The sequence below is a fragment of the Molothrus aeneus genome, chromosome 5, assembly GCF_037042795.1.
Source record: "Molothrus aeneus isolate 106 chromosome 5, BPBGC_Maene_1.0, whole genome shotgun sequence".
NCBI classification, from domain to species: Eukaryota; Metazoa; Chordata; class Aves; order Passeriformes; family Icteridae; genus Molothrus; species Molothrus aeneus.
Window position 1 is genome coordinate 31152615 of NC_089650.1, and position 26005 is coordinate 31178619.

Here is a 26005-nt window from a genome sequence, read left to right on the forward strand (position 1 = left end):
ATTCAAGTTATTGATCAGTAACTTCGGTAGGGTTACTGACTGAAATTGATAATTTTGTTCTACGGAGGGTCAGATAAAATGATCCACTGATGAAATCTCCATGAACTATATAGCAGTATTGCCATATTCCCTAGGATGGTGATTTCTGAGGAAGTTACTGGGGCTGGATATACTTTCTGATTTTTTCTTCCCTTTGTTCTAAAATGAACTGAAACTTAGATTACAATTCTTTTATAATGCATGCTTACTCTAGGAAACTCATGCTAGATTATTCTATGGAAAATGTTTTCATTTGGTAAATATTAGCTACCAGAGGTTCTATTTTTTTTCGAGTTATGACATTTGGAGGAGAAATACAGTATCATTTGAAATCCCAGAGGTAAAATCCTAGTTTATTAAATTTGGAAAGGTGTATGTTCACCATAAATATATTTCCCTTCTTTCCTATTTAATTTTTGCTTCACTCTAAAGTGTTTATTTACCTCTGAAGACTAGTGATGATAGTTATTAATGATTAGTGATTCTTCTATCTGGACTTAATTCTGTGATTACTTTATTTAAATAAAGAACATCAGGCTGAACAAACTGCATGATAATAAGTAAAGAACTTTGGTTTGGGCAGGTTTTTTTAACCGGGTTTTTTTCCACAAGTTGCTTGTAAACACATAGGGTAGCAAACACAATCCTGAGTTGTTACATCTATTTTGAATTGCCATTGTGTTGGTTTTAAAGAGAAAGGATATCTGTAATACAGTAATAATCTAATCTAGGAGGTCCCAATTTATTCTTCCTTACAGCAAAAGTGGAGGGGACTGTGGTGAAAAGGAGGCATCTAAGAAGGATTTGTAAAGGCTGGGGTTTTTTAATACTGCATCCTTGATGTATGAAAAAAAAGCTTGTTTGAGGAAGAATGATAAAGGATTACCTTCTTTTTTTTGTACTTTTATACATCTGCTGATACAGATGTTTCAATTATTATATGACAGTTTTGAAAGTTGTATTGTATTACTGTTACATTAAGACATTTTGTTTAGGTGACTGATGTGAAATTAGTATTTACAGTATTTTAGAGCTATGTGTTCTGGGGAGTGTATGTTACAGCAAACCCTGTGTGTGGTAAGAAGCTCTTCAGTGAATTTCTTTCAGGTAAAAAGAATTTATTGTGGGCATTTTAAAGACTGAGAAGAAGTATTTTAGAAAATTAGGTTGTGTTATAATTCAGTGAATGAGAAAGTTGTTTTTAACAGAAGGGGGCAAAAAAGAAGAAGAAAAGGAAGAAGATAAGTCACAGCCTAAGTCTATAAGGGAAAGACGGAGACCAAGAGAAAAACGACGATCTACAGGAGTTTCATATTGGACTCAGGATGTAAGTAAACTTCACGTGTAACAAAATGAAATGTGTATAGTGTACTCTTAAAATAGAGAATTGTTTAGAGTAATTCAATATGTAACTCACTGTTCTAGAAAAAATTTAAATATTCTTCGGTTTTGGTTTGATGCTTTCAGGAGCAAAATCAAAATTAAGTTTTTTTCCGTTGATACTGGTAACCAGAATTCTAGAACACTGTAGTAACCATAACTTAATAGGAATTAATCATAATCTAAGGAAAAGAAATAAATTATTGAACAAAACTTTTCTGTTGCATGTGTACCAAAGGTGTAAAAATCAGACTCTTGATTTGGCACATTGCAAGTAATTATGTATTTAACTACTTGAAGAACTGCTGTCAGATTAGAAAGGTTATATTTGATGTTTCAGACTATTCCTTTTCCCTTTTCTTTGTCATGGGATCCATATGTAATGTAAAAGACAGATTTTCGTGTGTCAAATGTAAAATTGTTTCATCTCCTTCTGGTATTGAAAACATGTACCTGTTTGAGAATTTTCTTCATATATCCTGTATATTCTCTGTGGAGTATTCTTCTGCTCTTATATTTTCATATTCAAAGTGTAGAATGCATTAAAATCTTACTAAGTTTTCAACAGTTTTAATTATTTTTCCTCTCCTACCTCTTTCACCAGAGTGATGAAAATGAACAGGATCACCAATCTGATTCAGAAGAAGGAACAAATAAGAAAGAAACTCAGGTAATTTAAGAAAGAGAATTTGTTCATTAACTTTTAAGAGATACATTTTGTTGTAAAAATTTTGTTACACTTGAATTTACATATCAACAGTGGCCATAAGTGACCATTTTGACTTCCATTCTGATTGTGTAGAATTAGCATCCAGAAAATGGAGATTTGATTTTTGACACACGGGTCAGGGACATGATGCAGCAGGTTACTGGAGCAAGCATTCAGTTTCTACCCAGCAAAATTTTTATTTCACCTACGTTGTTGTTGTCAGATAAATTATGGCCAATTACTTACACACACGAATTAAAAGCTTTGAAAATTAATCCCAGTGCTGTCATTATTATAATTAAAAAATAATATGCGAAGTTAATTTAAGGAAACACAGAAAATTAAAGAGCGCAATGCATGTAATTTCTTCAGTGAACAAAATGGTTTTCTAAATATCCTAAACAAGTATTATTGGTCTTGATAAAAAGGCAGTGGAAATCTGTATAATAGGCTTGATTTGATGGGAAAAGTTCTTGAAAACAGAAAGGTATTTGGCAGTGGGATGAAGAGGTGTTAAAAGGGATTAGTTATATAAGCTGAGCTATAAGAAGAATGTATTTCTTTTGACCTAAACACTGGAGTAGCACACTACAGAATCATGTTCATTACTTGGGAATAAAACTCAAGTGATATTTCTTTCTTTTTTTTGTAAAAGCTTCCATTACACATCTGTTAAATATTTTAGTTAAGAGACTCATTCTATGTCATATTGGTTTGCTGTCTTTTTTATTTCTGTGCCACATTAACATAACTACATAGTCCTGTTTCCTTCCCCTCCCCTATCATTATCCTAAGGTCTGTAATTACTTCATATTCTCTTCTGTAGACATTAATTTTGGTAGAGCATTCTGTGTGGTGCTTCTGATAGAATTAATAACATTACAGTGAAATACTGCTAAATTAGTCCCAAAATCATGAATATTATTGAAAGGGTGAGTGTGTTGGGCTGGAATGGTGGAGAAGTATAGAGTTCTTGGACATGTGCACTTTTTGCTATATGCCTAGGGCAAGAGAGTGGTGGTGAATGGAATTCCGTCCAGCTGGCACCTGATCATGAGTGGAATTCTCCAGAGTTCAGTGTTGGGGCCAGTCCTGTTCAATACTTTTCCATATGATCTGGCTGAGGGGATCTAGGACACCCTCAGTCAGTTTGCAGGTAACATAAGTTCGGCAGGAGTATTGGTCTGCTGTAGGGCAGGAAGGCTCTGCAGAGGGCTCTGGACAGGCTGGATCAGTAGGCCAAGGCCAACTGGATGAGGTTCAATAAGGCCAAGTACTGGGTCCTACACTTGGCTCCCAACAACCCCATGCAGTGCTACAGGCTGGGGACAGAGTGGCTGGGAACTGCCCAAGGGATAAAGCAGCTGGGAATGCTGGTGACAGTGGCTGAACATGAGCCAGCTGTGCCCAGGTGGCCGAGAAGGCCAATGGCATCCTGGCCTGGATCAGCAATAGTGTGGCCAGCAGGAGCAGGGCAGGGATTGTCCCTGTACTTGGCACTGGTGAGGCCACACCTTGAGTCCTGTGTCTGGTTCTGGGCCCTTCACTGCAAGAAGGACATTGAGGTGCTGGAGAATGCCCAGAGAAGGGCAACAAGGCTGGGGAAGGGTCTGGAGCACAAGTCCTGTGAGGAGTGGCTGAGGGAGCTGGGGTTGTTTAGCCTGGAGAAAAGGAGGCTCAGGAGAGACCTCTCTCCAACTCCCTGAAAGAAGGCTGTAGCCAGGTGGGGGTTGGTCTCTTCTCCCTGCTAACAGGAACTGGACAAAAGGAAACAGCTTCAAGCTGAGCCAGGGAGGTTCAGGTTGGACATGAGGAAGAATTTTCTTGCTGAAAAGGGCAGTTAAGCATTGGAACAGGCTGCCCAGAGAGGCTGTGGAGTCACCATCACTGGGAGCATTCAAGAAACAACCGGACAGGACAGCTTTATGATCATGGTGGTGTTCAGTCAAAGGTTGGACCCAGTGATCTTGGAAGTGTTTTCCAACACAAATGATTTTATGGTGAAACACCAGAACAGGTTGCCCAGTTTTCTACAAAATCTCTTAATTCTCAGCATTATTTATGGTCTTGACAGAAAATAGTGTTTTATTAGAAGTGGTTAGGCTATAGCATGTACCTTTGATATCCTCTGTGCAGTAAATACACTTCAAGGTGTCAAAGGGGAAATTGAGTGTATTGTGGAGAATGTTTACCTATGTACATTGAAAAAATAGTTTCCTTCTATAAAAGGAAACCAAGCAAGCCACATCAGCCCCCCTAGAAAACCACCTGTGGGGAAGGTTTCAACCACTTTTAGGAAAGTAACATTGGAGGATGTCCAGGTGATGATATGTCAGTAGAGTTTCTTGACTGAAATGTCTTCACTTAAGATTGGAATAATAATTGGAAAAAAATATGAATTTGTATTGACCACTCAGAGGGGCAAAAGGTTTGTATGACTGATGTAATACTTAGAGGACACTCCCTCACTCTTAAGTCATTACTTTTAATTAAGTTTTGCTTGACAACTAAAAAGAGTTATTTTTTTATATTGCTTTCATTAATTCGTTCATTCATTCCAGGTGAATCCACAGGGACAAAATTTACTGTAATTAAGTCTATTAAGTCTACCTTATGTTGTTGGTGTAGTAACTTGTTTCCAGTCACACTGTGTTGAAACAGCAATCCTGTATCTTAATATATTGTTTAGAGCTGAAGTCATTATTTTGTAGCTATGTGAAAGAAGAGAAGGAAGGAACAGTGACTTTGAGGAACACTGTTCTGACGCCTTTGATAACGAGGAAGCAAACCCAGAATGCACCAAATGCTGAAATAACTCCACTGTTTAGGGCACTCCTGACTTTTAGAGTGTTATGTTAACGTCCTTGTAAATCATATTTTGTCAAGTGCATTCTAGCATGTATTTATTTTCTTTTCCAGACATAACAAAATTGAAGCTTGACACAGTTCAGATAATACATACTGGTGGATAGCATGCACATTTGACTTAACTGATTAGTTGTATTTGTTCACAGATTTTATATATTTTAATTAAATTATTCACCAATCCATTCTTTTTCTCTCTTTTTACCTCTCCCCACCTCAGAGTGAGAGCCTTTCAAGGTATGTGCAATTTAAACAAATTAATTAGAATTGTTACACTTAATGTCATTTCAAGTTGTTTATGTACAAATTCAGCTTTAATCCAGTGGTTGGATTGAGCTTTCAAAGGCTGTGATGACACTTGTGTTTTGCATGAAGTATGATTGTGAAGCTACAGTCCTGCCATGTGTGGGTGGAATACTCCATGTAGGGGAATATGTTGAACTCTGTATTTATAGTGCACTGAAGGCAGGCTGGGTGTTTCATAGAACATAGTGGACACAGTACTATGCCCTACAGATTTTTCAGCATGGACCCAGCTTTTACAAAGAAGACAAGAGGTTCTTATTGCCTCTCTTTTAGAATATCCTACTGAAAATTTTCTACAAAACCTCAAGAAAAATACAGTCTCTGAAAAACGTATTTCCTTAAGATTTGTTAAAAAGTAAATGCTGGAATATTGATAATGTAAAAAAAAAAAAATTATTTTTGGACCATTAGCTTTAATTATTGAATTTTATTATGTTCTGATCGGTGAAAATCTGTTAAATAAAACTGCTCTAACACATGATTAGTGAAGAGTGAACAGTATAAAATTGCTCCTAACTTTATTACTACAGGGTTTTATTGAGTTATTAGGATAAAGACTGCTAAAGATTTGTTTCATCAGCTGTTTCTGTTGAAATACTAGAATTCACAACAAATAGTTTTGAAATCCTGGTTGCTGTAACAAAACTTAAAATTCATCTAGGCCATTCATCTAGTGTTTTTCAAAACATTAATATTAAATTAATATACTTTTAAAAAGAAATGTTCTTTATAAATAAAGAAGAATTAAGCTATCTAAGCCAGTGTTAAAGTATTTTAAGACATGTAAATATTTGCTTGCATTAAATAATTTAATTACATTTAAAATATTTCTCTGCATGCATTACTCCGCAGACTGAGCAATTTGAAAACATTTTCATCCAGAATCTTGAAGTACTGGAGAATGTAAAAATGAAATTTGCATCAAATTAGGACATGGTAGTCTAACAAAATACCTAATTGCATTTGGTTGTTTACAGCTGGGTAGCAGCAAACTTAAAACATTTGATACAGTCAGGGGTCTCAGTTTGGCTGCAAAGGCAAAGAAAAACCAGAACTTTTCTTTTACAGATACGATTCGGGATCGCTCAGCATGTCTGCAGGTGATCGTTACGATTCAGCGCAGGGGCGATCAGGGTCACAGAGTTATCTTGAAGATCGAAAACCATACTGCAGTAGAGTAGAAAAAGATGATACCCCTGATTTTAAGAAGGTATCTGATTCAATAAGTTTGGTGCAAAAATAGGATTTCATTACTGCTTTTCTTAAATTGTGTGAAAGTAGTCTCACATTGCATTCGAAATGCTGCCTGAAGTAACTTAGCCGAATGGAGAAGCATGGCAACCACTACAGTGGGGAAAAATATACATTATGAAACAGCTTCTGGCTTTTGTACTTTTCAAGGCAAGGGAGAAATCAGAGGAGCCGAGATACAGTCAAATTTTAAAAAATAATATGATAGTATTTATCGTAAGAAGATATCATTAAAACTGATGTATGTATATGTAAAGGCTTTATTATGTGTTTGCCAGCTTACATACATATGAGGTAAAAATATGTTTAGATCTTGTTTTAAAATAGAGGAGGAGTTTGTTGAAAAGTTTACTGTGGTGGGGTAATCTGTGGAGTCTGAAGAAAAAAAGGTGGCTTAATTATGTGTAAGGTAAGTTTTGTGCTTCCTATACAAAGCTGTTTGTTTCTAGAAATATTTAGTAACAGTTCCTTACCATGCTTGCTAATTTTAAACATCATTATTTTACTTCTTAGACTGTTAATGTATTTTTAATTTTACGTGTGCTTCAATCATGCTTCTGAAGTTTTTTGGCTAATCTCACTATTATCTGATTTTTTAACAAATATTTTTTCTTAGCTTTATGAACAGATTCTAGCTGAAAATGAAAAACTGAAAGCACAGTTACATGACACCAACATGGAACTTACAGATCTTAAGCTACAGTTGGAGAAGACCACTCAGGTTTGTAGAAAACAAAAAAGCATGTACTTAACCAACATAATAAAGATAATAAACCAGAAGCACCCCAGCCTATGGGCTGCTCTTCACTAGGCATCAGCTTTGTTTTTTATCCAAAGATGGGAATGGAGAATTTCTCTCTTTCTAAACAGAAAGGAGTGCAGGATTCTGGTCTTCAACTGTGAAAAAAACATGTGAGACTGCTTCCTGCCTACTTTAGTAGTAGTGATTCTTGCCAGCATGTATCTGCATGCAGCTTTTTTGCAGGGTAGGAGTAAAGATTTTCTACACTGTTAAGCTTATATTCAAACTGACAAGTGGGACTGCTGGCATAACCTGGCAGTTCTTCCTGGCTGGTTAGATAGCTTTATTTTGGAAATGAAGAGCAAATAATGCATTCCTGTTACCAATAACTGCTGTCAGCTAACAGTGCTGCATACAGTTTTACAAGACACATGTACTGGAGTTAGATTTGTCTAAATTTGTCTACTCTTGCTGTAGAATGTTTCATGTTGTCGGATCACATTTATCACAATTTACCTGTACTTAATTGTCTTTGATGGATACCCTGCAAATGTTAGTGAAGAACATTTAAAAGATGCCTGTTTTGTAATTCCTTTAGATAGAAAGACTGTGTTTTTCCTGTTAGCCAAAGGCTGTGTAGTGATTAAATAACAGGGATGGTCACGAAAGAAGTGCGTGATAAATTCAGCTTATTCTTTATTTCAGTGTTACTTCCCTGAACATACTTTAAAATGGTTTTGATTACATACTTCAGACAGACTACTAAAATGTCTAATTGGTTTTTTTCATCAGTTCTGTGTTATGTCAAAGCACATGTCAATGTCTTCATCAATTTTGTGTTTCAGAGACAAGAAAGATTTGCTGACAGATCACTCTTGGAAATGGAGAAAAGGGTGAGTTTCTTCCAAAGAGCTTTTAAATACTCCAAGCTTTGTTTTAGCTTGTTTTGCAACCCCTGGCTTGGATAGATTTTAGTAGGAACAGAAGCCTTTCTTATAATTTGCATTTTTTAGAGGATTTGGGGTTTTAGGTTTCAAAGTGGCAATGAATGTGAGGTGGGAATTACTCTTAAAAATTGCCTTTAGTTTGCCTGTTCATGATAACCAGTTTATAAACTCTGCTGCCCTCCAGGGATCTCCCACTTGTTCCATCTCATCCAAAACAATGTTGGCATTCCAGAGGGTTAAGCAGATTCATTGTGTCTCATCTTTTAACACATTTCCAAGATTCAGAGAAGTTAATTTCCTCAGAGCTTTCCAGAGGCACCAATTATTGTTGGTAATGAGATAGCTGTTTCTGCCTCAGAAACATGGGACCTTAAACCTGCTAATGATATAGAATTATCTTTATCTGCCTCTTTCCTTACACTGTAGCTTTTTCCAGAGGAATATGATAATGGGATATGGGGAGAAAGTGGAAGAATGAGTAAGCAGTGCAGGAAGAGGGGCATCAGAGTCAGAGACAATCCTAAACTGAATGGGAAAGAAGTCATGCAGTGAATTCACATGTGAGATAGACTACAGGAATTATTTCAGAAGTTGGACACATGATAATTTTAGGCTGCAATTTCATGCTACTTAAAATCCAGCCCTATAAATGTTTAGTTTCATGGCACTGTAAAGCAAACTACATTGGTTTTGTGGTGGTCTTGGCTTCCTTCATGACTCTGAACAACATGTGTTCTTTTCTTCTCCCTTGATCCTGGAATGACACATTAGAGACAAACTGGAAAAAAAAGCTAGACTTTGACAATAAGAAGTGATGTGGTAAACATTTATTAATCCCTGGTAAATTTCATATTCACTAGCCTTTTGTATTGATTTTCCAATATTTTAGGTTTTAGTTATACAAAACAAGTTTTAGTTACACAAAACTGTCCAGTATATAAACAGACTTTACAGAAGCACATGGAGATGTAGAAATGCTCTCAGGCACTTCCTGAAATTTCATTATATTTATCTTAATAGTCTCTGCACTTTATTGCTGCCATTTAGCACATATTTCTCTCTTTAATTTTTTTGGCATCCTAGTGTGGACAGTGATTTCATCAGTAGAAAGGTTTCAGTAGCAGTTAACTGGTTTCTTGCTTGCTAGCATGGCCACACAAGTGGACATTTATAATTTAATAGATGGAGTTGCATCCATTACTGTGTGGGTTCATAGGTAATGCACAGAGTGCTGCATAGATAGATGTTATTTCAGTGTTGAATTACTGCTTGGCTTTCTCCCAAAACAGGCCATTGTGTTATGACAACTGGCTTTTTTAGAAAGTCTTGCACTTTTTTTTTTAAGGCATTCAGCCCAATAGCAAAATGTCTTTCAGAAATGTTATTTTTCCTAAATGTATTACTATTAAATCTAGTGGATAAAATAATTAACTTAGTGATGTATGTATGTAACTTAGGTGCTTGCTGTATGGCTGAAACAGGGTTTACACAAAATTTGTACATCTGAATCGTGTTTATAATTACCCACTTCTTTTCAGATAGGAATTTAAATGAGGAATATATTTATGATTTTTGTTGTTGTTGTTTTTGTTTAAATCTGAAGCTTCACTTTGAATGTGACTGAAGCAGGACTCTCAGCTGCTAGTCATCAATAGCTGATCTCTAGAAATAAGCTTATTGAATTCAGCATTTAAAAATAATTTTTAAAACATCTTTTTAATGTGTAATGTAACAATAAAAATGTAAAAATTAAGAGAGATTGTAGAGCTTTTCTAAGTATACTTCTCCAAGTATATGACTTCACTAAAATAAAATACAAACCTAAAGACTTTCATATAAATTACATAGAGAAGAGGAGAGGGAAAAAGTAAAGGAGTGAGGAAAAATTGTAAGAAAAAAAAGGCCAACAGAGAAAGAGCTGAAGGCATCTTTGGACTGTGATATTTTCCAGCTGAAACCTACCTTTTCAGTGAAGAAAATTAGAATATAGATTAAGCCTAGATTTGCACAGTAGTAAAATTCAGAAAATACTGACTTTTAATTTTATTTAAATTCACCCTTCAGAAGTGGGTTTCCATGATGTGACTTGGTGATACATTGTGAATATTGTTCATTTGAAAACTGTTTACCAGAAAGGGCTATTTCCATGGGGATGGGGGTAGAGATGAGAGCACATGTGCAAGGTCCTAGCAATATATGAGCAAAAATGAGTGTTTCTTTAACAACCTGTCACTCTGCCAAATATGCTAACAGCCCTTTGCAGAAATCTGTATGACATGGTAATAAGACTTAGAACCAAAATTTAAATTTAGAGGTTTCAGTCTGGATGAGAAATCAGAAAAATATAGGTACCTTTAAACAATTTCTTTCCCAAATTTAGAATTCTTCAGCTGGAAATTTGAATTGTGGAGAGGTGTATTTCTTTGTATTATTGATTATACAATTATATGTAGGCATATACATCTGGTTTTACTTCTTAAAAATTGTATAGTGCTGGAGGGGTCAATTTTTCATATGTGTGTGTCTGTGTATGTCTGATTTTTTTCTTGTGAGTTACAAATGTTCCTTGACAGACCTTACAGAGTTGAGGAAGTATATAATAAAATTTTAGTCCTCATAGATTTCAAATGCTTTCTTTGAGTGCAGGAAATAATCAAATAATACTGGCAAATCTTCTCAGTGACACTGCAGTGCATTATTTCATTGGCATCCCTCAAACCAGTTCCTAAAAGAGTAAGCAGTTCAAGAAAAAGAGGAGCATAGCTTCAAATAATAGGAACAAAACAGTTCTACAAACACTGTTATTCCTATACCAGTCTATTTGTTTCTTTTGTATAATGTGAAATATAAAAAGTCAGTTAAAGATTTTACTGAATAGACTTTTATTGCTAATAGACAAGTTCAACATGCTAGTTAAGCAAATGCTTGAAAAGAATTTCTAGACACCTGAAATTTTGAAATTTGTTTGATTGTTCATGTCTTCGTAATAGAAAAAATTGTTGAATATTGCTTAATATAGGAACACATCATATATGTTATTTTGTAAAACTGGTAGGTAACAGATTAAATTCTAAGTATTGTAAGACAGTGTGGGATTTTTGTTAGTTAATTGCATCCCGTTAACTCACTGGTACTTGTGCTCATTACAGTCATTATAAAAAAAGTCTTATTTTGAAGGAGTTAAGTACATTAATAGTAACAACTGCAGTAATATATTTATTACTTTGATAAAAATTAAAGTTGTTTGCTATAATGGGAAAATGTTGGGGTATAACTGCACTGTGATTAAACTAAATTCAAATGATTTATATCTGAAAGGTGTCCGGCAAGAGTCAGTATCTACTGGGCGGTATGATCTAACCAAAGTTTTACACACTCAGTCAATGCTGCTTGCTGTTTGCATAACACCATTGTATGCAGATGCATATGTCCACTTCGCAATAATCTGTTGCTTTTGCCTCTCACCCTCTGGAAAAAAAATGATTGTAGATTACTGATAACTGCAGCTGCTTTTAAAAGAGTCACTGCATCGTCTGACACAGGAAAGCAAGCAATCAAGCTATAAATCCCAGAGTCTATTGCATTAGCTGCTCATCTGTTAGATGTGTTGAAAAATAGGTTTAAACAAAATAAAAATGTATCTGCACTGCAGACTGCAGTGTAGTATAGAAAACCCTAAGCTAACTTTCCATAAGCTGGCTTGTTATATAGTCAGTGCAATCAAGTTCATATACAAAGGATAATTTCTCCTGCTTCTCAGGTAAAAAGGGAAATAAAAGGAAAATTAAACTATACGAGAAATGCAGAAAATATTCAAGAAACATTTTCTCAAGAAGCAGCTGATCTCATGTAACTAGATTTCTTTGGTACTGAGCTAAGTCCTATAGTGTCAGTTGTATCAACTGTTGCAGTTTGAAGTGTGGACAGATCCCACTGAGCTGAGACAGATGTTTCAGCTACCTTTGTTTGCCTGTGAAAGCTTATGCTTTTGTGCTTGTATCTTTTAATATTCTTGCTTGTTTCTGATAATTTTCTGCATTTCTTGGATATTAAGGTCTTACAAAAGCCTAGCTCATGAAAAATAAATCCAAACAAGTTGTATACTTAAAACCTTTCTAAATTAGTGAAAAGGAAGGGGTATTTTTGTAGGACTTGATATGAATTTCTCTATCTCTTCCTCTTTGGATGTTAAAATTCCATATTGACCAAATTTCTATGTATCACTGCCGTCACAAGTTTTCTGTCCACACTATGCTTTTGGTTGTATGATCTTTGAAACTTGAAGTATTTCACTGTTACCACGGTATTTACAAGCTGTAATTTTTAAAACATTGCATTGTTCAGCATTAACGCACATCTTCTGATTTAGGAAAGAAGAGCGCTAGAAAGAAGGATATCTGAAATGGAAGAGGAACTGAAAGTAAGTAAATTGGTACACTATTAGTTACAAAGTGTATTACTATGTCAGTAACACATGTAGTCTTACTGGTATTTTTTATTATTATTACTGTTGTTGTTGTTGTTACTACTACTATTATAATAAATTACCAGTATTACTGGTTTCTGTAATTTCACTAGAAGATAACTAAGTTACAGCTGCATGTCAGAGTCACTCCTGTCACATAGCTTGTAGCAAAGCTGTGGTGCTGGCATAAGCAGCTGTAGGGGTACGATTGTGAAGAAGGTGCTGAGTTCTAGGATTCTATAATATGGCTAACAAGAAACATTCAGAGGTAGTTAGAGTGAAACATATCTTAAGCTAATCAAGATGGAATAGCAGTCTACAATTTTGATGTGATACTCCTTGGTTTTATTTATAGTTACTATTATTAAAATCCATGATTATTAAATAGTGGTAGCATATACTTGTATAGATATTTAAGCATTAAATGTTGTTTCAGTCTTTATCTCATGCTCTTTATTAATTAGATGGCATCTTACAATGTTGATAGAAAAACTGTTTGTGTAGTGTGAATCAGGTTTTACTTAACAAAATGCAGTAGACAGATTTGAGCTGTTGACAAATGACACTTACCATATTGATTTCTGCTTTTTTCACCTATGTATAAAGTGAATCTCAGAAGCAATATTCTTTTTAAAATAAATTACATTTCTGTTTGTTTGCGTTTTTTAGCCAGTCTTTATCAATGTTAAACCCTTTGATATCATTAAGAAGGGTGAGAATTTGGGTGGGCTTATTTTCTATTATGTCCTTTCGTATAAACATTGGATATGGCCTACAAAATTCATAGAATTTAAGTGGAATGTGAAAATACCATTATTTTGACATTTGATATTTGTCAAATTTGTACTGCTTAATAAAAAGTTTCCTTTTAAGCTCATTTTTGAGCTCCCTCTGGTGCTTGGAAATGGCATAAACTTCCAAATACTTTTCATTAAAATACATGCACCAAGTTCTGTTGAAGTAATTGAAGCTGACAGGCAGAACAGCAACTGTGATGCCTCTGGCTCCCTTGGATTCAGACCAAGATAGTTTGCTGTAAGGCAGGATACAAGGTCTGTGATTCCTTGAAGGGTCTTCAGAAGTGTAATACAGAAAAAACAAACTATGATAGAGGAAAATAATGGTCTGCCTAAGAATAGAAGACAGGATGTGAGCTTCTAGGGAAAGCAGGGCTTCTGATAAAAATAGAGAATACGGATATATTGCTTTTTCCAAAAGTTCGCTTTCAATAAGCAAGAAGTGAAAGTTTTTAATTAAAGATTAAATATTCTTTCCATAGTTGCATAGTTGTTTAAAAGTATCTGTTAAACGTCATTATGTCATTATGTACAGGGTTTTGAATAGGAGATTCAGTTTGTGCAATTAGGATGTTAAGTGAAGAATTCCAGGAATAGCTCTCATTGTTAATGCATCCTGAACTGTTTTGGAAAGCTGTGACTAATCACTACTGGTACTTAGATTGCTTTTCAAGAATGTGCCACTTCTTTGATGCTTTCCTTTCACAGCAGCTTATTTACTTTAAACAGGACTGTTTCTTCTAAGTTTTCTTTCAGTTCTGCTCATCTAATATACATGTGGATTTTTTTTCTCATTTTCACTCCTATTTCTTTGATTCCTGCAGAAGCTGCAACAAATAAAGCAGATTCAATCTTTGAAACACATAAATGAGCGACTGGTGACTGAGAATAGGGCCTTGACCCGTGTGCTTGCCAAGTTGTCAGGGTCCTGTAGGCAACTGCGCTCTGTGGACTTGTAATTTCTTCCTTCTCCTTTGTTTAGCCAGGCAGGTGTTGACATTCAGTTTGTGCTTGGGCAGAATTTTACTATTAACACTTGTGTGTCAGAGACTGACTCAGTGTTGCTCGGTTCTGGAGGTGTGGCTACAGCTAAAGCATGGTGCCCAGTGTACAAGCTGGAGGTATTGCAGATGGACTGGTGTGGTATTGCCCCTGCTAGCACTGAAGCTTGTCCTTGAAAATAAATTGGCAAGGATCTAGGAGACCTTTGACATGTTAAAATCTTGGCAACAACTGAAAGGATTTGGGTTTGCATGAGGATACACTAAAGTCAGTCTCTTGTTTTGATGTTTGTGTAAATGCTCAAACAGATTTGCCTCTAGTTTCTAACAAATTGAAATTCAGATTTGAGCTTTCTTTCTGCAGTTTGGTTTAAGTGCATAGAGTTGGTAAAAGTTTCATCTTAACAAAAAAAGAGTGTTTGAGAACCGGTTTCAATACTGCGCATTCCTGAATGGCTGCATTAGCAACTATTTTTCTTACATTTCTGTATTTCAGTGTTTCAGAGGGGACCAAAGTATTGTTTTTTCAGAAATGTATTGGAATTTCAAGGTGATTACTGTTTTCACTTTAACTTCCCATTTGGGTCTTGCCAATCCTTATTTTTACATAAACAATTTAAAACATGCTGTTCTAGCACAGAGTTAAGATCATTGATTTATATTGCTATACATATAGGCATCCCAGTGTGGATGAGAGTCCTACAGTGCATGAACTGTAAAATCACAGATACAAAACAAACTCTGCCTAGTGTGTCAGATTGGTTCAGATCCCTTCTGATAAGAGTATGAACTGCTTTGAGTTTCATCTTGGAAAACAATGCTAGTCTGTTGTTCTTAGTGTTATTTCAGGGATGTTACAGAAACCCATGGAAGGTTCAAAACTTACATAAAGATAAAATGGGGTTTCATTCTACACCAAATCTATAAGCCTTTTTTCCTCTTAAATATAACAAGTGTCTAGGCTGGAGTTTACAGTGAGCTTTTAAGATGTGTAGTTGAAAAAAACAAACCAGCCTTCTGTACAGTGACTCCTGCTAAACTGCTTCCTTTCATCTACCCCTCTTCCCACTTGGAAAGAACGCGATGAGTGTGCATTCTGCTCAGAATCTGATCTCGGGTTTTCCCCACTAAGAGGCCTGAAATGAAGAGGTTTATCCTTTTGCTTGGTGTCCTTCTGGAATTGGACTAACATTAGGATGTGGTGTTCCTCATCCAGGCCCTGTACTCCACAATGCTCCCTTGTGTTAACCCTTGCTGAGGAAGTGAAGTCAGCTCGCTGACCTGGCTGAAAACAAATCCCTTTGTTCATAATAGTACTCGATCCATCTCACCCCAGTATTGTTGGATCACTAAATTAACTGTGCAGAAAGCAGCAGGAGCACACTGCTGCATGAGGAGGCAGAGCAGTCCCTTTAGGGCTGTCCATCTTACACCAGCCTCAGCAAACAATGTGGTTTTTCAACACAGCTAAGCTAATCTAATGACTGCTGTCCACATCTACACATCCATACTGTCTTTTTCTTTGCTAGCACTGGCATTCCTTTAACCATGGTAAGGCATTTGGGGTGTTAACCACAGAACACCATTCAGTATTCCTCTCCATAGCAGGAGTTTTCAATGGCAGGTGGTTGTGGAGCTTGAGTAGCCTGACCAGCAAAAGAGAAGCAGTGGACACTCATCAGGAGCCTTGACAGTATGGTGGTAGGTTAACAATAGCAGTGTGCCTGAGTAATCTGAGCAGGTACTTAAGCAGTTCATGAGCTTTTTGTAACCGTTATTAACCAAGTTGTTTTGTATGTACAAACTGGTAAATCCTCTAGCACACACAGACTTGATTATTACTTTACAGATCTGAGATGGCTCCACATATGTCAGATGATTATTGAATCATGATTTGCTAAATTATAATACTGCAAAGTTACTAGCTAGTCATGATACAGACAGAAAAACAATGCATTTTTAATTGAATCTTATCACAGGAAGATACTTTGCTATTTTAGTGAGAAGCAAATTGGAATTCAAAGTGCAGTGTGTTACTGTAATTTTATTGAATTTGCTACAAAGGCCTTTTTTCCTCCCTCTTGACATTAAAGGTGTATGGTGTCACCTCACGACAAGTTTGAGTACCCATAGAAATGCACTGCTCCAAGAGATTTGTTTAAAGTATGTGGGGATTAGTACAGATGAGAAGTGTAAGTGTTTTAGGTTACATGTTCTTATCCTTCCTGATGAATCTCCTGCTATTGACAGAACTGTAGAATTATTTAGATTGGAAAAGACCTCCAAAATCATCAAGTCCAACCAGTACCCCAGTCCAACGACCTCTAAACCATGCCCTGCGTGCCACATCTACACATCTTTTAAATACTGTCAGGGATAGTGATGTGCCACATCTACACATCTTTTAAATACTGTCAGGGAAGTGACTCCACCACTTCCCTGAGCAGTTTTGCTTGACAGCCATCTTGGTGAAGAAATTTTTCCTACTATGCAATACAAACATCTCCTAGTGCAACTCAATACCATTTTATCTTGTCATATAACCCTTTTGTCTCCTACAAGTCTTCCCCTATGCTCTAGTAGACTCACAACAAAAGAGAGTATTTCCTTAAGACCTATTCTACCTATTAATTGAATCAGGATTAAAATCTACCTACAGAGATTTGCAGATATATAATGGTACTGGATTATGTTAAAGCTCTAATTTTGAACAGTGGATTTTGTTAAAAGTAGTTCACCAGAAAATCTACCTCTCTGTGGGTCTGTCTCTATGTAATTAACCATTCTGGGCTGCACCTCCCTCTCTGCTCAGTAAGTTGAAAGAGGACTGTGACATTCCTGGGTTTACTTTGAGGTTTCATTGGAATGCACACACAATGCTACTCAAGGTACCTATTTAACCAGTACAAAACCAGACTCCCTTGATTCCCTGTGCATGGCTAGATGAGGGTTGTTGTGGTTTCTTTGGTATGAAATCTGTGGCAGAATGGAAAGGAGGAAGAAAAGCTTTTGGTTGGTTTGCCTGAACAAATGGCTGTTCCATTGTGTGCAGACACATGCGTGTTGTCTGATAAGACCCCTATCTTGGACAACAGTAGTTATTTTTTACAGCTTAGACTTTAACAATAATGCTTGACAATTGCAAAATGATCACTCATGTTGCCCAATTTCAAACATATTTACATAGTTTTTGAAAGTAATCAGCATTTTACAGCTCTTTTTGTTCAGAGCACAGCTCTCATTTGGCTATAATGAAAGCTTCCCTGTGACTCTATAGAGCTCAACTTCGGTGGCTTTCCCTCGGCTCATCCATAAAACAGAGTTGGAATCAAGGATACCTGAATGATTTTTGACTACTCTAATTGTAGAAACCACCTTTTTTCTTCTTATGATCTCCTGTCAACTTCCTTTCACATACTTTGGTATTTGCAGGGAAATAAACTACAGGGAGATCTGCAAGCTCAGTAGATTCACTTTGAAAGAGTCTGCAGTTCAGTGAAGAGAGTGTGGACAGGAGATGTAGAAATGAAACCTCTAGTGCACAGTTAACAGACCCTGCATTTTTAAACGTCCTAGTTCTTTCTATTCCATTATAATGTTCTGAATATAATGGGATTGAAAGTATAATTTTGCTTAAATAAAATGAAAATAAATAGTGCCAAAAAAATAATGAAGAAGAGGGTAAAAGGTGTTAGGTAGGTTAGTAGCTGAACTTCCTGCATACACTAGCACTTGAGGTTACTGAGTAGCCACTGTGCAGGAATAGGTGTTACCTCCTGTGTGAAACCCCTGCTAGAATCCATAGGGGTAAATAGCTGTGAGTGTGATAGGTCGTTTGTTATCAGTGTGTGAATGTAGGTACAGAGAACTACTGAGATAATTTCTGGTTTCTCTGGAAGCTGAATTCTCCCAGTACCAACTTCTGTGCCCTGACTTGTCCTCCTTTCCTATCTGATCCTGTCCAACTCTCACCTCATTTGGCTTCTGCCTTGCAGCTTTTGTGCTTGTGTGTCACCTATCTCCTTTGGCAGCCATAACTTGCCGATCCCTAACCTGTCTGCCTGAGTGTGTAGCCTGGTGTTGCTGTGATCTGTTTCAGTGATCTGATCTTGTGTGAACTATGCTATTCAGGGACATGATCTCAAATTACAGGATGTGTGCTTCAACATGACTTTGGAAGTGGTTGGAGGATTAATGCTATGAGCTAACAAGCTGAATCACCCTGTATCTGATCAGGATGAAATCATCCAAGGGCACAGTGGTAGAGATGCTTAGCCACAGCATGTTTTTTTGAAACTCTGCAAGTGCAGTATAGACAAGCCTCTTTAAATTGTTGGTAGTTAATTTCCCTCTGCCCCCCTTCCTCCCCCCTGGAATTTGAAGTATTTCATTACTTTCCTCATGCTACTATAAATGCTTTTGTCAGAGGCTGGTCATCTGCACCACTGAGTTTTAGTGCATTTAGTCCAAGCAAATGAAAACTTCTAATCTCTAACCCTTAAATGTATCATGCTAAAAGGGGATATTTTTCTGAACTGCTGATATGAAGTGTGAGAACTGCCAAGATAATTAAGCTGAATAAAGACTTTTACTCACAGTCCTTGTCTAGTCTTGCTGCTTTTACTTGGGGTGTAACAGCAAATAACCACCCTGTTTCATTTTTCGTAGATGCTACCAGACCTGAAGGCAGACAACCAGAGGCTAAAAGATGAAAATGGGGCCTTGATCAGAGTTATAAGCAAACTTTCCAAATAAAAGGTTTACTACAGCAGCAAGTAACGGTATTGCACATCACTAATAACTCCAGTGGACCATGGTATGGCAGTCACTGGAAGTGTGGGAAGATCCTTCGGAGACTGTCATTTTCAGATATCCTGCCAAACACCCTCTTACCTGTGTGTTTTTTTGTATCAAGATCATTGTTTCTGTTAAAATGCAGCTGCTGAGAAGATGAAATGACTGAGAAATCTTGTTTACAGCCACAGCATAATAAGGAAAGTATTCAAGGCCAGATACGCCTCAGATATTTAACCAGTAAGCCTTAGTTGTACATAAACACTTTACATCAACAAAAGCTTTCAGCTCTCACAGATGACAGTTACTCAATAACATTTTTGTTGTGCCACAATTCCCATTTTTTTCCTATACTCAGTTTTTCTTTAAGATTTAAGTTTGGATTTTTTTTTCCCTTCTAATTTTTTGTGTACCAGATTTTCTTGTACAGTGTTTTCACAGCTTTACCATTTGCAGAGACCACACACCCTTTTAAATTACATAATTTGTGTAGCTAACTAGAATTGTATTGTCCAACCACCTGGAACAGAGATGTTTGGTGGAACATTTGCTTTCACTGTTTGTGCAATATGCATTTACTTCCTATACAAAATGCTTTAAAAGTCAGTTGAAACTAGAAATATTTTAAGAGTCCTGTTTTCTGCCTTTATTGGTCACTTTAAAAAAAAAAAGAAAAAAAAAGAAGTTTGTAGTGAAAGACGTTAGATCCTGTAATCGTCACATTCATTTGAGCAGGTACTGAGTGATGCTGTATATATAAATGTGTACTGGTTTGATTTTTCAGACCACCACGTGGCATGCTTGAATATATTTCCCTATTGCAAATGTCTGTTAATGCAAATTAGGCTATCCAGAATAGTGTGTTTAACAAAGTTCGTTAATTTTTATGGTATAAAGAATTTAGACATTGTACATTGTATGGAGCCCTATCTTTACAAAAGGTCTAAACTATATAAAAACTTTATTATCTTTTTGTCCCATTTTTTTTCATTTGATAGTGTTCACCATAATAAAAAAATGCATAAATATAACTGCTTCACTACATTTCACATACCTGTATTTATCTGAGTGCTGTCCAAAACTGTTGTGCTAGCCAAAGTAATGTACTAAATCATTTGAAAAGCATAACCCATTACACTCACAATAATGTTTATATGCACTGTTGTTGCCATGTGAGAAGGCATCCAATTTGATAACACCGTGTCAGACCATTTTATACATTTCAGTGGCCTTTAAAAACAAAAAAGTACTTAAGTGAAGATCGTTTTTGTTGGGAACAGCTTTTATATTTTCACTAAACCATTCAAAATATGACATCCTATTGGCACATAGTTTATTGCCTAAAACCACTGAACAGATCAGCCATTAAAACAAATTGTACATTGTAAAGCTTGTAGTAGCTATTGTATTATGGATTATATTGTATACTATATTAAATGTGAATTTGTACCCCTTCATTTAAAAAGGTTGTGTCCTACTGCCTACTTGGGGGGGAGGGAGGGTTAGCTTTACAGGGGTGGGATATGTTTTGGTAAGGAAGACATGATGTCCTCTCTCTGTTGATTGGTTTTTTGAAGATGTAAGGTTATGCTCTTACTACCAAGCTCAGGATTTTTGATTTTAAAGGTACACAGATAGTTTGAGATATCTTATTGTAATTGATCTGTATGAGAGGTGGGTCTGAACCATAGGGACTTCCATTGTCTTATGCTAACATAAAGAATTGAATGGCTGCAACATATTGAGTTCTGTTACAAGACAGTTAGGCATATTCTGGATTATATTTGGTAAAGTTTGGGTGCCTGTGGATGATTAAATACGTGTTTCTAATATTTTAGTGTTTTATATTTAGGTTATTTATTCTTTATATCTAAAAAATGAATGGCTACTGTGCTATATTGATTTTATTGGTAGTACTGAGCAGACCTTGTATCTGCATGAAACTAGTTGCAAAACCCACTATTTTGGAAAAAAAATGTATTTTGACATATACAAATAAACTGAATACAAAATATTTTAAATGTGTGAAAGTTTTACTGATAAGACATTGAAATTTGTTATGAATTTAAACCATGTTATAAGTTTGCTATTTAAATTCTTTGGTGGGCATTTTTCATTCATTGCGTTACTTGGATGCAAGGTTCAAGTACCTTTCAAAGATTGTAATCAGATTGTGATTATTTGCACATCATTGTACATGCACATCTGTAAATGCAACAGTAAAAATGCCATATTTATGCAATCTGTAACAACTTGGACAAATGTTTATATATTTTACATAAACCTGTCTGTGTGCAGAATCTGAGAACCATTTTTTATGTGATGTAACCCTAATCTCACAAAGCAATTGCTAAACTTGTGTCATTGTCTTATTGTTCCTGATTGTGTTCAAGATCCATTATATCCCCAGAAAATCCAGCTACAACAGAAAGAAAAATGGGTCATGGAAGACTATTTTTTTATTTAGGAGACTGTTTGCATGTAAGAAGCATATTATTGCTGGCTGGTGACCCTGACAAGCTTCCTTAAATGACTAATGCCTTAAATGGTAATTCAGACCAGCAACTTAGATTTTCAGGGGACTTGTCACAGTATGGAGAGGGATCTCTGTGTCCAGAATTAATGTCAAACACAGAGGCATGGAAGTAGCTGGTGTGGAGAGTGAAGAGGCAAAGGACCTGCCCAGAACCAGCTCCGGCTGTGGAGGGAGCCATAACCTGAGGAGGAGGAATTGAGTGCAGGACACTTAAGTGGGAGGAGAGTGCAGGAAGCATGGCTGCATAAGGACTGCCTGACCTTTATGGCTCCAAACAATAGCAGTTATCTAGAAGAAAAAACTCAGGAGCTGGAATTTCATTTCTTTTCCACCTTGTCTCCCTTGTCAACAATTTCCTCTGAGCCTTCCTAATTCCTACTTCATACTGTTTTACTGCTGTTTCCTGGCCAGATCCCCAAAAGCACAGTTACAATTCACAGCATGTAGGTCAATGCATTTGTTTACTCAGCACCAAGTACAAAATGTGAATCTCAGGATTCACTCATTTAGAAATACTGTCCTAGCTAAACTTGGATTGTGCGCACATGAACATTGAACTGGTGATAAACTTACCTGTCCAGTATTCCTAGCCACTGTTCATCTGCTGCCATAAGAGCAATTGGGTTGCTATACAAGGGTCCTCTCATTTCTATTTTAGGAAGAGTAGTTACTTATGTATGTTTTAGACAAGGAAAAAGACATGCTTTTGGGTTTCTGAAGATACCTGCCTTAGGAGATTTGTGCTGAGAGAGAAATTTTAATTATTTCACCTCTATCAGACACGAATGGACTCCATCTGAGAAGGCTTCTAGCCCTGTTAGCTGGCATAACCATGAGGTTTATAGTCAAGAGTGATGATATAATGCCAAAATATTATGGTAGAAAGGAAATTACACCAAAAAAGGGCAGGGAATGAGGAAAAAGTATGCCATGATGTCAGACTAGGAATGGCAGGACCATGTCAGAAAATGAATGGTTTGCGTGGTGACATCAGAACAAAATTGGCCCCAAGTCAAGAGTTCAAGGCCAGGCCCCATCTCATCCAAACTCCTGAACAGAGAAATGTCCAGTGCAGCCAACAGTATGAGTTATGGCTCACTGCTGGCTCATAATACTGTTCAAAGGAGATATTAATTCATTTCTAAATTGAGTATGAAATCATCATTACATTGACTTGATGTGGTGATCCTGGAAGTGTCTTGACTTCCCGCAGCTGGGACTTTACTGTTCTTTTATGATCATCTTGAGGTATTACTCATCTCAGTAGCACACCAGCTCCTCAAGAAAGGAACATGCACTCTTTTGTCTCTGCCCTGTTGCTTGTGATCTTGTGACAGAAGTGTAAATGGAGGCGGCCAAATCTGCCATGCTGAAATGTGGTGCAGCTGTGGATCCTGTGAAGCTCCAGGCTGGGCCTCCCTAGAAAGAAGAGTGGGCAAGGGCTCTTGGCAGTTGAGGCCTCAAGCCTGTGCAGCATGGGAAGTGTAAGCAACTCATTTTTAGTTACACTTGAAGTCACTCTTCACCTTTTAGTAGCTTCAGTTTCTCTAACTTGACATGGTACAGTGTGGCCAGTAGTTAATGACTGCGCTTTAATTGTGCAACTGGGGGATTAATAATGTTTTATAGATGAAATTTATTGGCAGTTACAATCCAGAGGACTGTTAAAGCAAAGCATAACACAAATTCACTATACAATACACATTTTAAAAACCCAACAAAACAAACTCCACAGCCATTATGCAGTTTTTGGGGGAGGGTATGTTGAAAGAGACAGAAGAACATGTCAGTGCACTGTAGGGGGTTGCTTTCCCACTTGCTTTAAAGGTTCTTTTGAACAGTTCTGTTGCAGTTCTACTGGTCACCTCTGTGAAATTACAGTTTTTTCCCACATAGGGATAGCCAGTCTGTCTGCTAGGGAACAGAAGAAATGCTCTTAAGTTTTTCAGAAGAAGCTCTTGCTATTCATGGTTATGTACACACTGTTACATTTAGCTGTGGTGATTCAGCTTCCTTAAGTTCTTAAATCAAAGCCACATGAGTGAAAAAATGCTGGCAACTGGAGTTACTTACTTTACATTTGTTTTGATTGCAGGAGCAGCAGTGGAGCTGGTTAGAGACTAGTAGCAAATAATATTTTGCTCAGCCTCAATGTAGATATAAAATAAGACTAGAACTTACGTGACAGGTGACTGCAGGTTCCTGCACCGAAGACAGAATTAAAAAGCAAAACAAAACCTCCCAAACTCACAATTAATTGCTCACTTTAAAGGGAGACCTGCTGCCATAGTGATGAGGTAATCGGCTATTCCTGCTTGTGTCAGCACCTCCCCATTTTGTATCACTGATTAGATAGGAAAAGTATGTAGCCTTTAGAGAAAGGAGGAACTGTTCAGTTCTTTCATCTGAAAACATCACCTGTTGGATGTCTAATGTTTCTCATCTGGCCCAGGGACAATTACAGCAGGGACAAAAGCCCCACATTCCAACTCTAATTATTTCGCCCTTCTTGCTTGGGTTCTACACGTCTGTTTTGCAAACCTATTCAAGCTTAGCAGGAATAGTTAGCCAAGACAGTGCGATTCATCTTCTGGTGTGGTCTTTTCCCTTTGCTTTATTTGCTGGAGAAGAAAGAAAAAAAACACAATCAAGTATGGTGGGTGGTGGGAAAGAAGCTATTTATTTATTTGGTACCATCTTCCTGTGCTCCCCCATTGCTCTACAGAGTCCTTGGAGCAGAGACTCACTGGGCTGAATTGCTCTTTGAGCAAAGCAGTGCCTGCTGCACTGCCTGGGGTGGGACCCCAGCAGGGCTGGCTGCTGCACCTCCCCCTGCCTTCATCTCTCCCCAGACAGAAAACAGTCCTTGCCCTTGTTTGTGGCTGCTTAGATACGCATTTTAATGATGTCTCTAATTCCACAAAAGATAGACCTGCTCTGAGGGAATTGCTACATTGCAGCTAAAATGAAGCTTCTGCTCTATGTGGTTACTTGGGCCTATACCCCAAGTCTGACAAAAAAGTGAGTTTTTACATCAGCTGGTACAAAATACACATTTACACAAAACTACACAATATACACATCTTGTCACACAGTCCAGTCACTGCCCAGAAAGATTTAATGAAAAATCAAAATCTACATTTACATCAACTGCAGATAGTGGGGGTGATTCTTCAGCTGTTAGCAGCTCAGCTCTAATTTCAGCTGTATGAAAAGCACCAAATTAGACTAAGTTCTTTCCTCCCACTTAACCCATGGCTATCGGCAATGCATTATGTTAAGTAATTGCCCAGTAGTGCAGCCACAGCCACTCTCTGTGCTTTATGAAAATAAGAGAGCTTTCACTACAGGATTGTATGATGCTTCTTTATGTGCATTAAAAAGGCACAACTCAGAAGTATAAGGGGGAAGGAGCAGAAACGATACTCCTGAAGCGCTAATATTACTTTACCAGTTTCTGCCTAGAAATAATGACCCCGAGATCAGTTTCAGCCCGTGGAGGAGCTCCGAGCGCGTCAGGGCCGCTGGGGCCGGCGTAGCCGGGAGGTGGCACCAGACGGCTTCGCTTTCCCCGGGCTGCTCCCTCGGGGCTCCCCGGGGCTGCTCCCGGGCTCCCGCCGTGCCGGCCAGCTCTGGCCCCGCAGCCGGGCACGGGCAGAGCCTGAGCCCGCTCCCCGTCGGTCTGGGAGTGCAGCACGGCTTCTGCACCTGTCCCTCCCGCTTTGCCCTCGACACCCGTGCGTAGGAATGGCTCAAACGACCGTGCCTGGAGGAAACTCTGCCTCTGATGTAAACTGAGCCAGGTCTGCTATGACCGATAAAGCGTGGCAGAGAGCCGCAATCTCAAATTCATCGATACCAGGAACGCACCAGGTTAGTCTGAAGACGGCAAGGACTACTTTTAAATATCTTATACTGAAAGCCTGCGAAAGGAGCTTGACACCCTGGGAACGGCAAAGTGCGCTTGGCTCGGCTGGTGAGCTGAAATCCATCCCTCAGGAGGCAGAAGCTGTAACCCAAGGGGGGCTGGCCAGTGGGTCTGACGGAGGGATCCGTGTGAGTGCGGGCAGGCACCCCTGCACAGTGAGCGCTCCCGTCCTGAGTGAAGAGACAGGCTGGGAACACAGACACCAGGCACCACGGGACAGCTCTGCTACAGAGAAGAGGGACAGC

At 37.6% G+C, this 26005-nt stretch overlaps 1 protein-coding gene across 1 annotated transcript in view; it reads left to right on the plus strand.

Moving 5' to 3' along the window:
* Positions 1-21596, plus strand: part of PPP1R12A (protein phosphatase 1 regulatory subunit 12A) — a 113159-nt gene extending 91563 nt beyond the window's left edge. The window contains exons 18-25 of the mRNA XM_066549786.1: positions 1248-1366; positions 2024-2089; positions 5214-5230; positions 6368-6509; positions 7167-7271; positions 8138-8185; positions 12609-12659; positions 19171-21596. Of these exons, the coding sequence (XP_066405883.1) occupies positions 1248-1366; positions 2024-2089; positions 5214-5230; positions 6368-6509; positions 7167-7271; positions 8138-8185; positions 12609-12659; positions 19171-19257 (635 nt within the window). The 3' untranslated portion in view covers positions 19258-21596. The remainder of the gene's footprint in view (positions 1-1247; positions 1367-2023; positions 2090-5213; positions 5231-6367; positions 6510-7166; positions 7272-8137; positions 8186-12608; positions 12660-19170) is intronic.
* The last annotated feature ends 4409 nt before the right edge of the window (positions 21597-26005 follow it).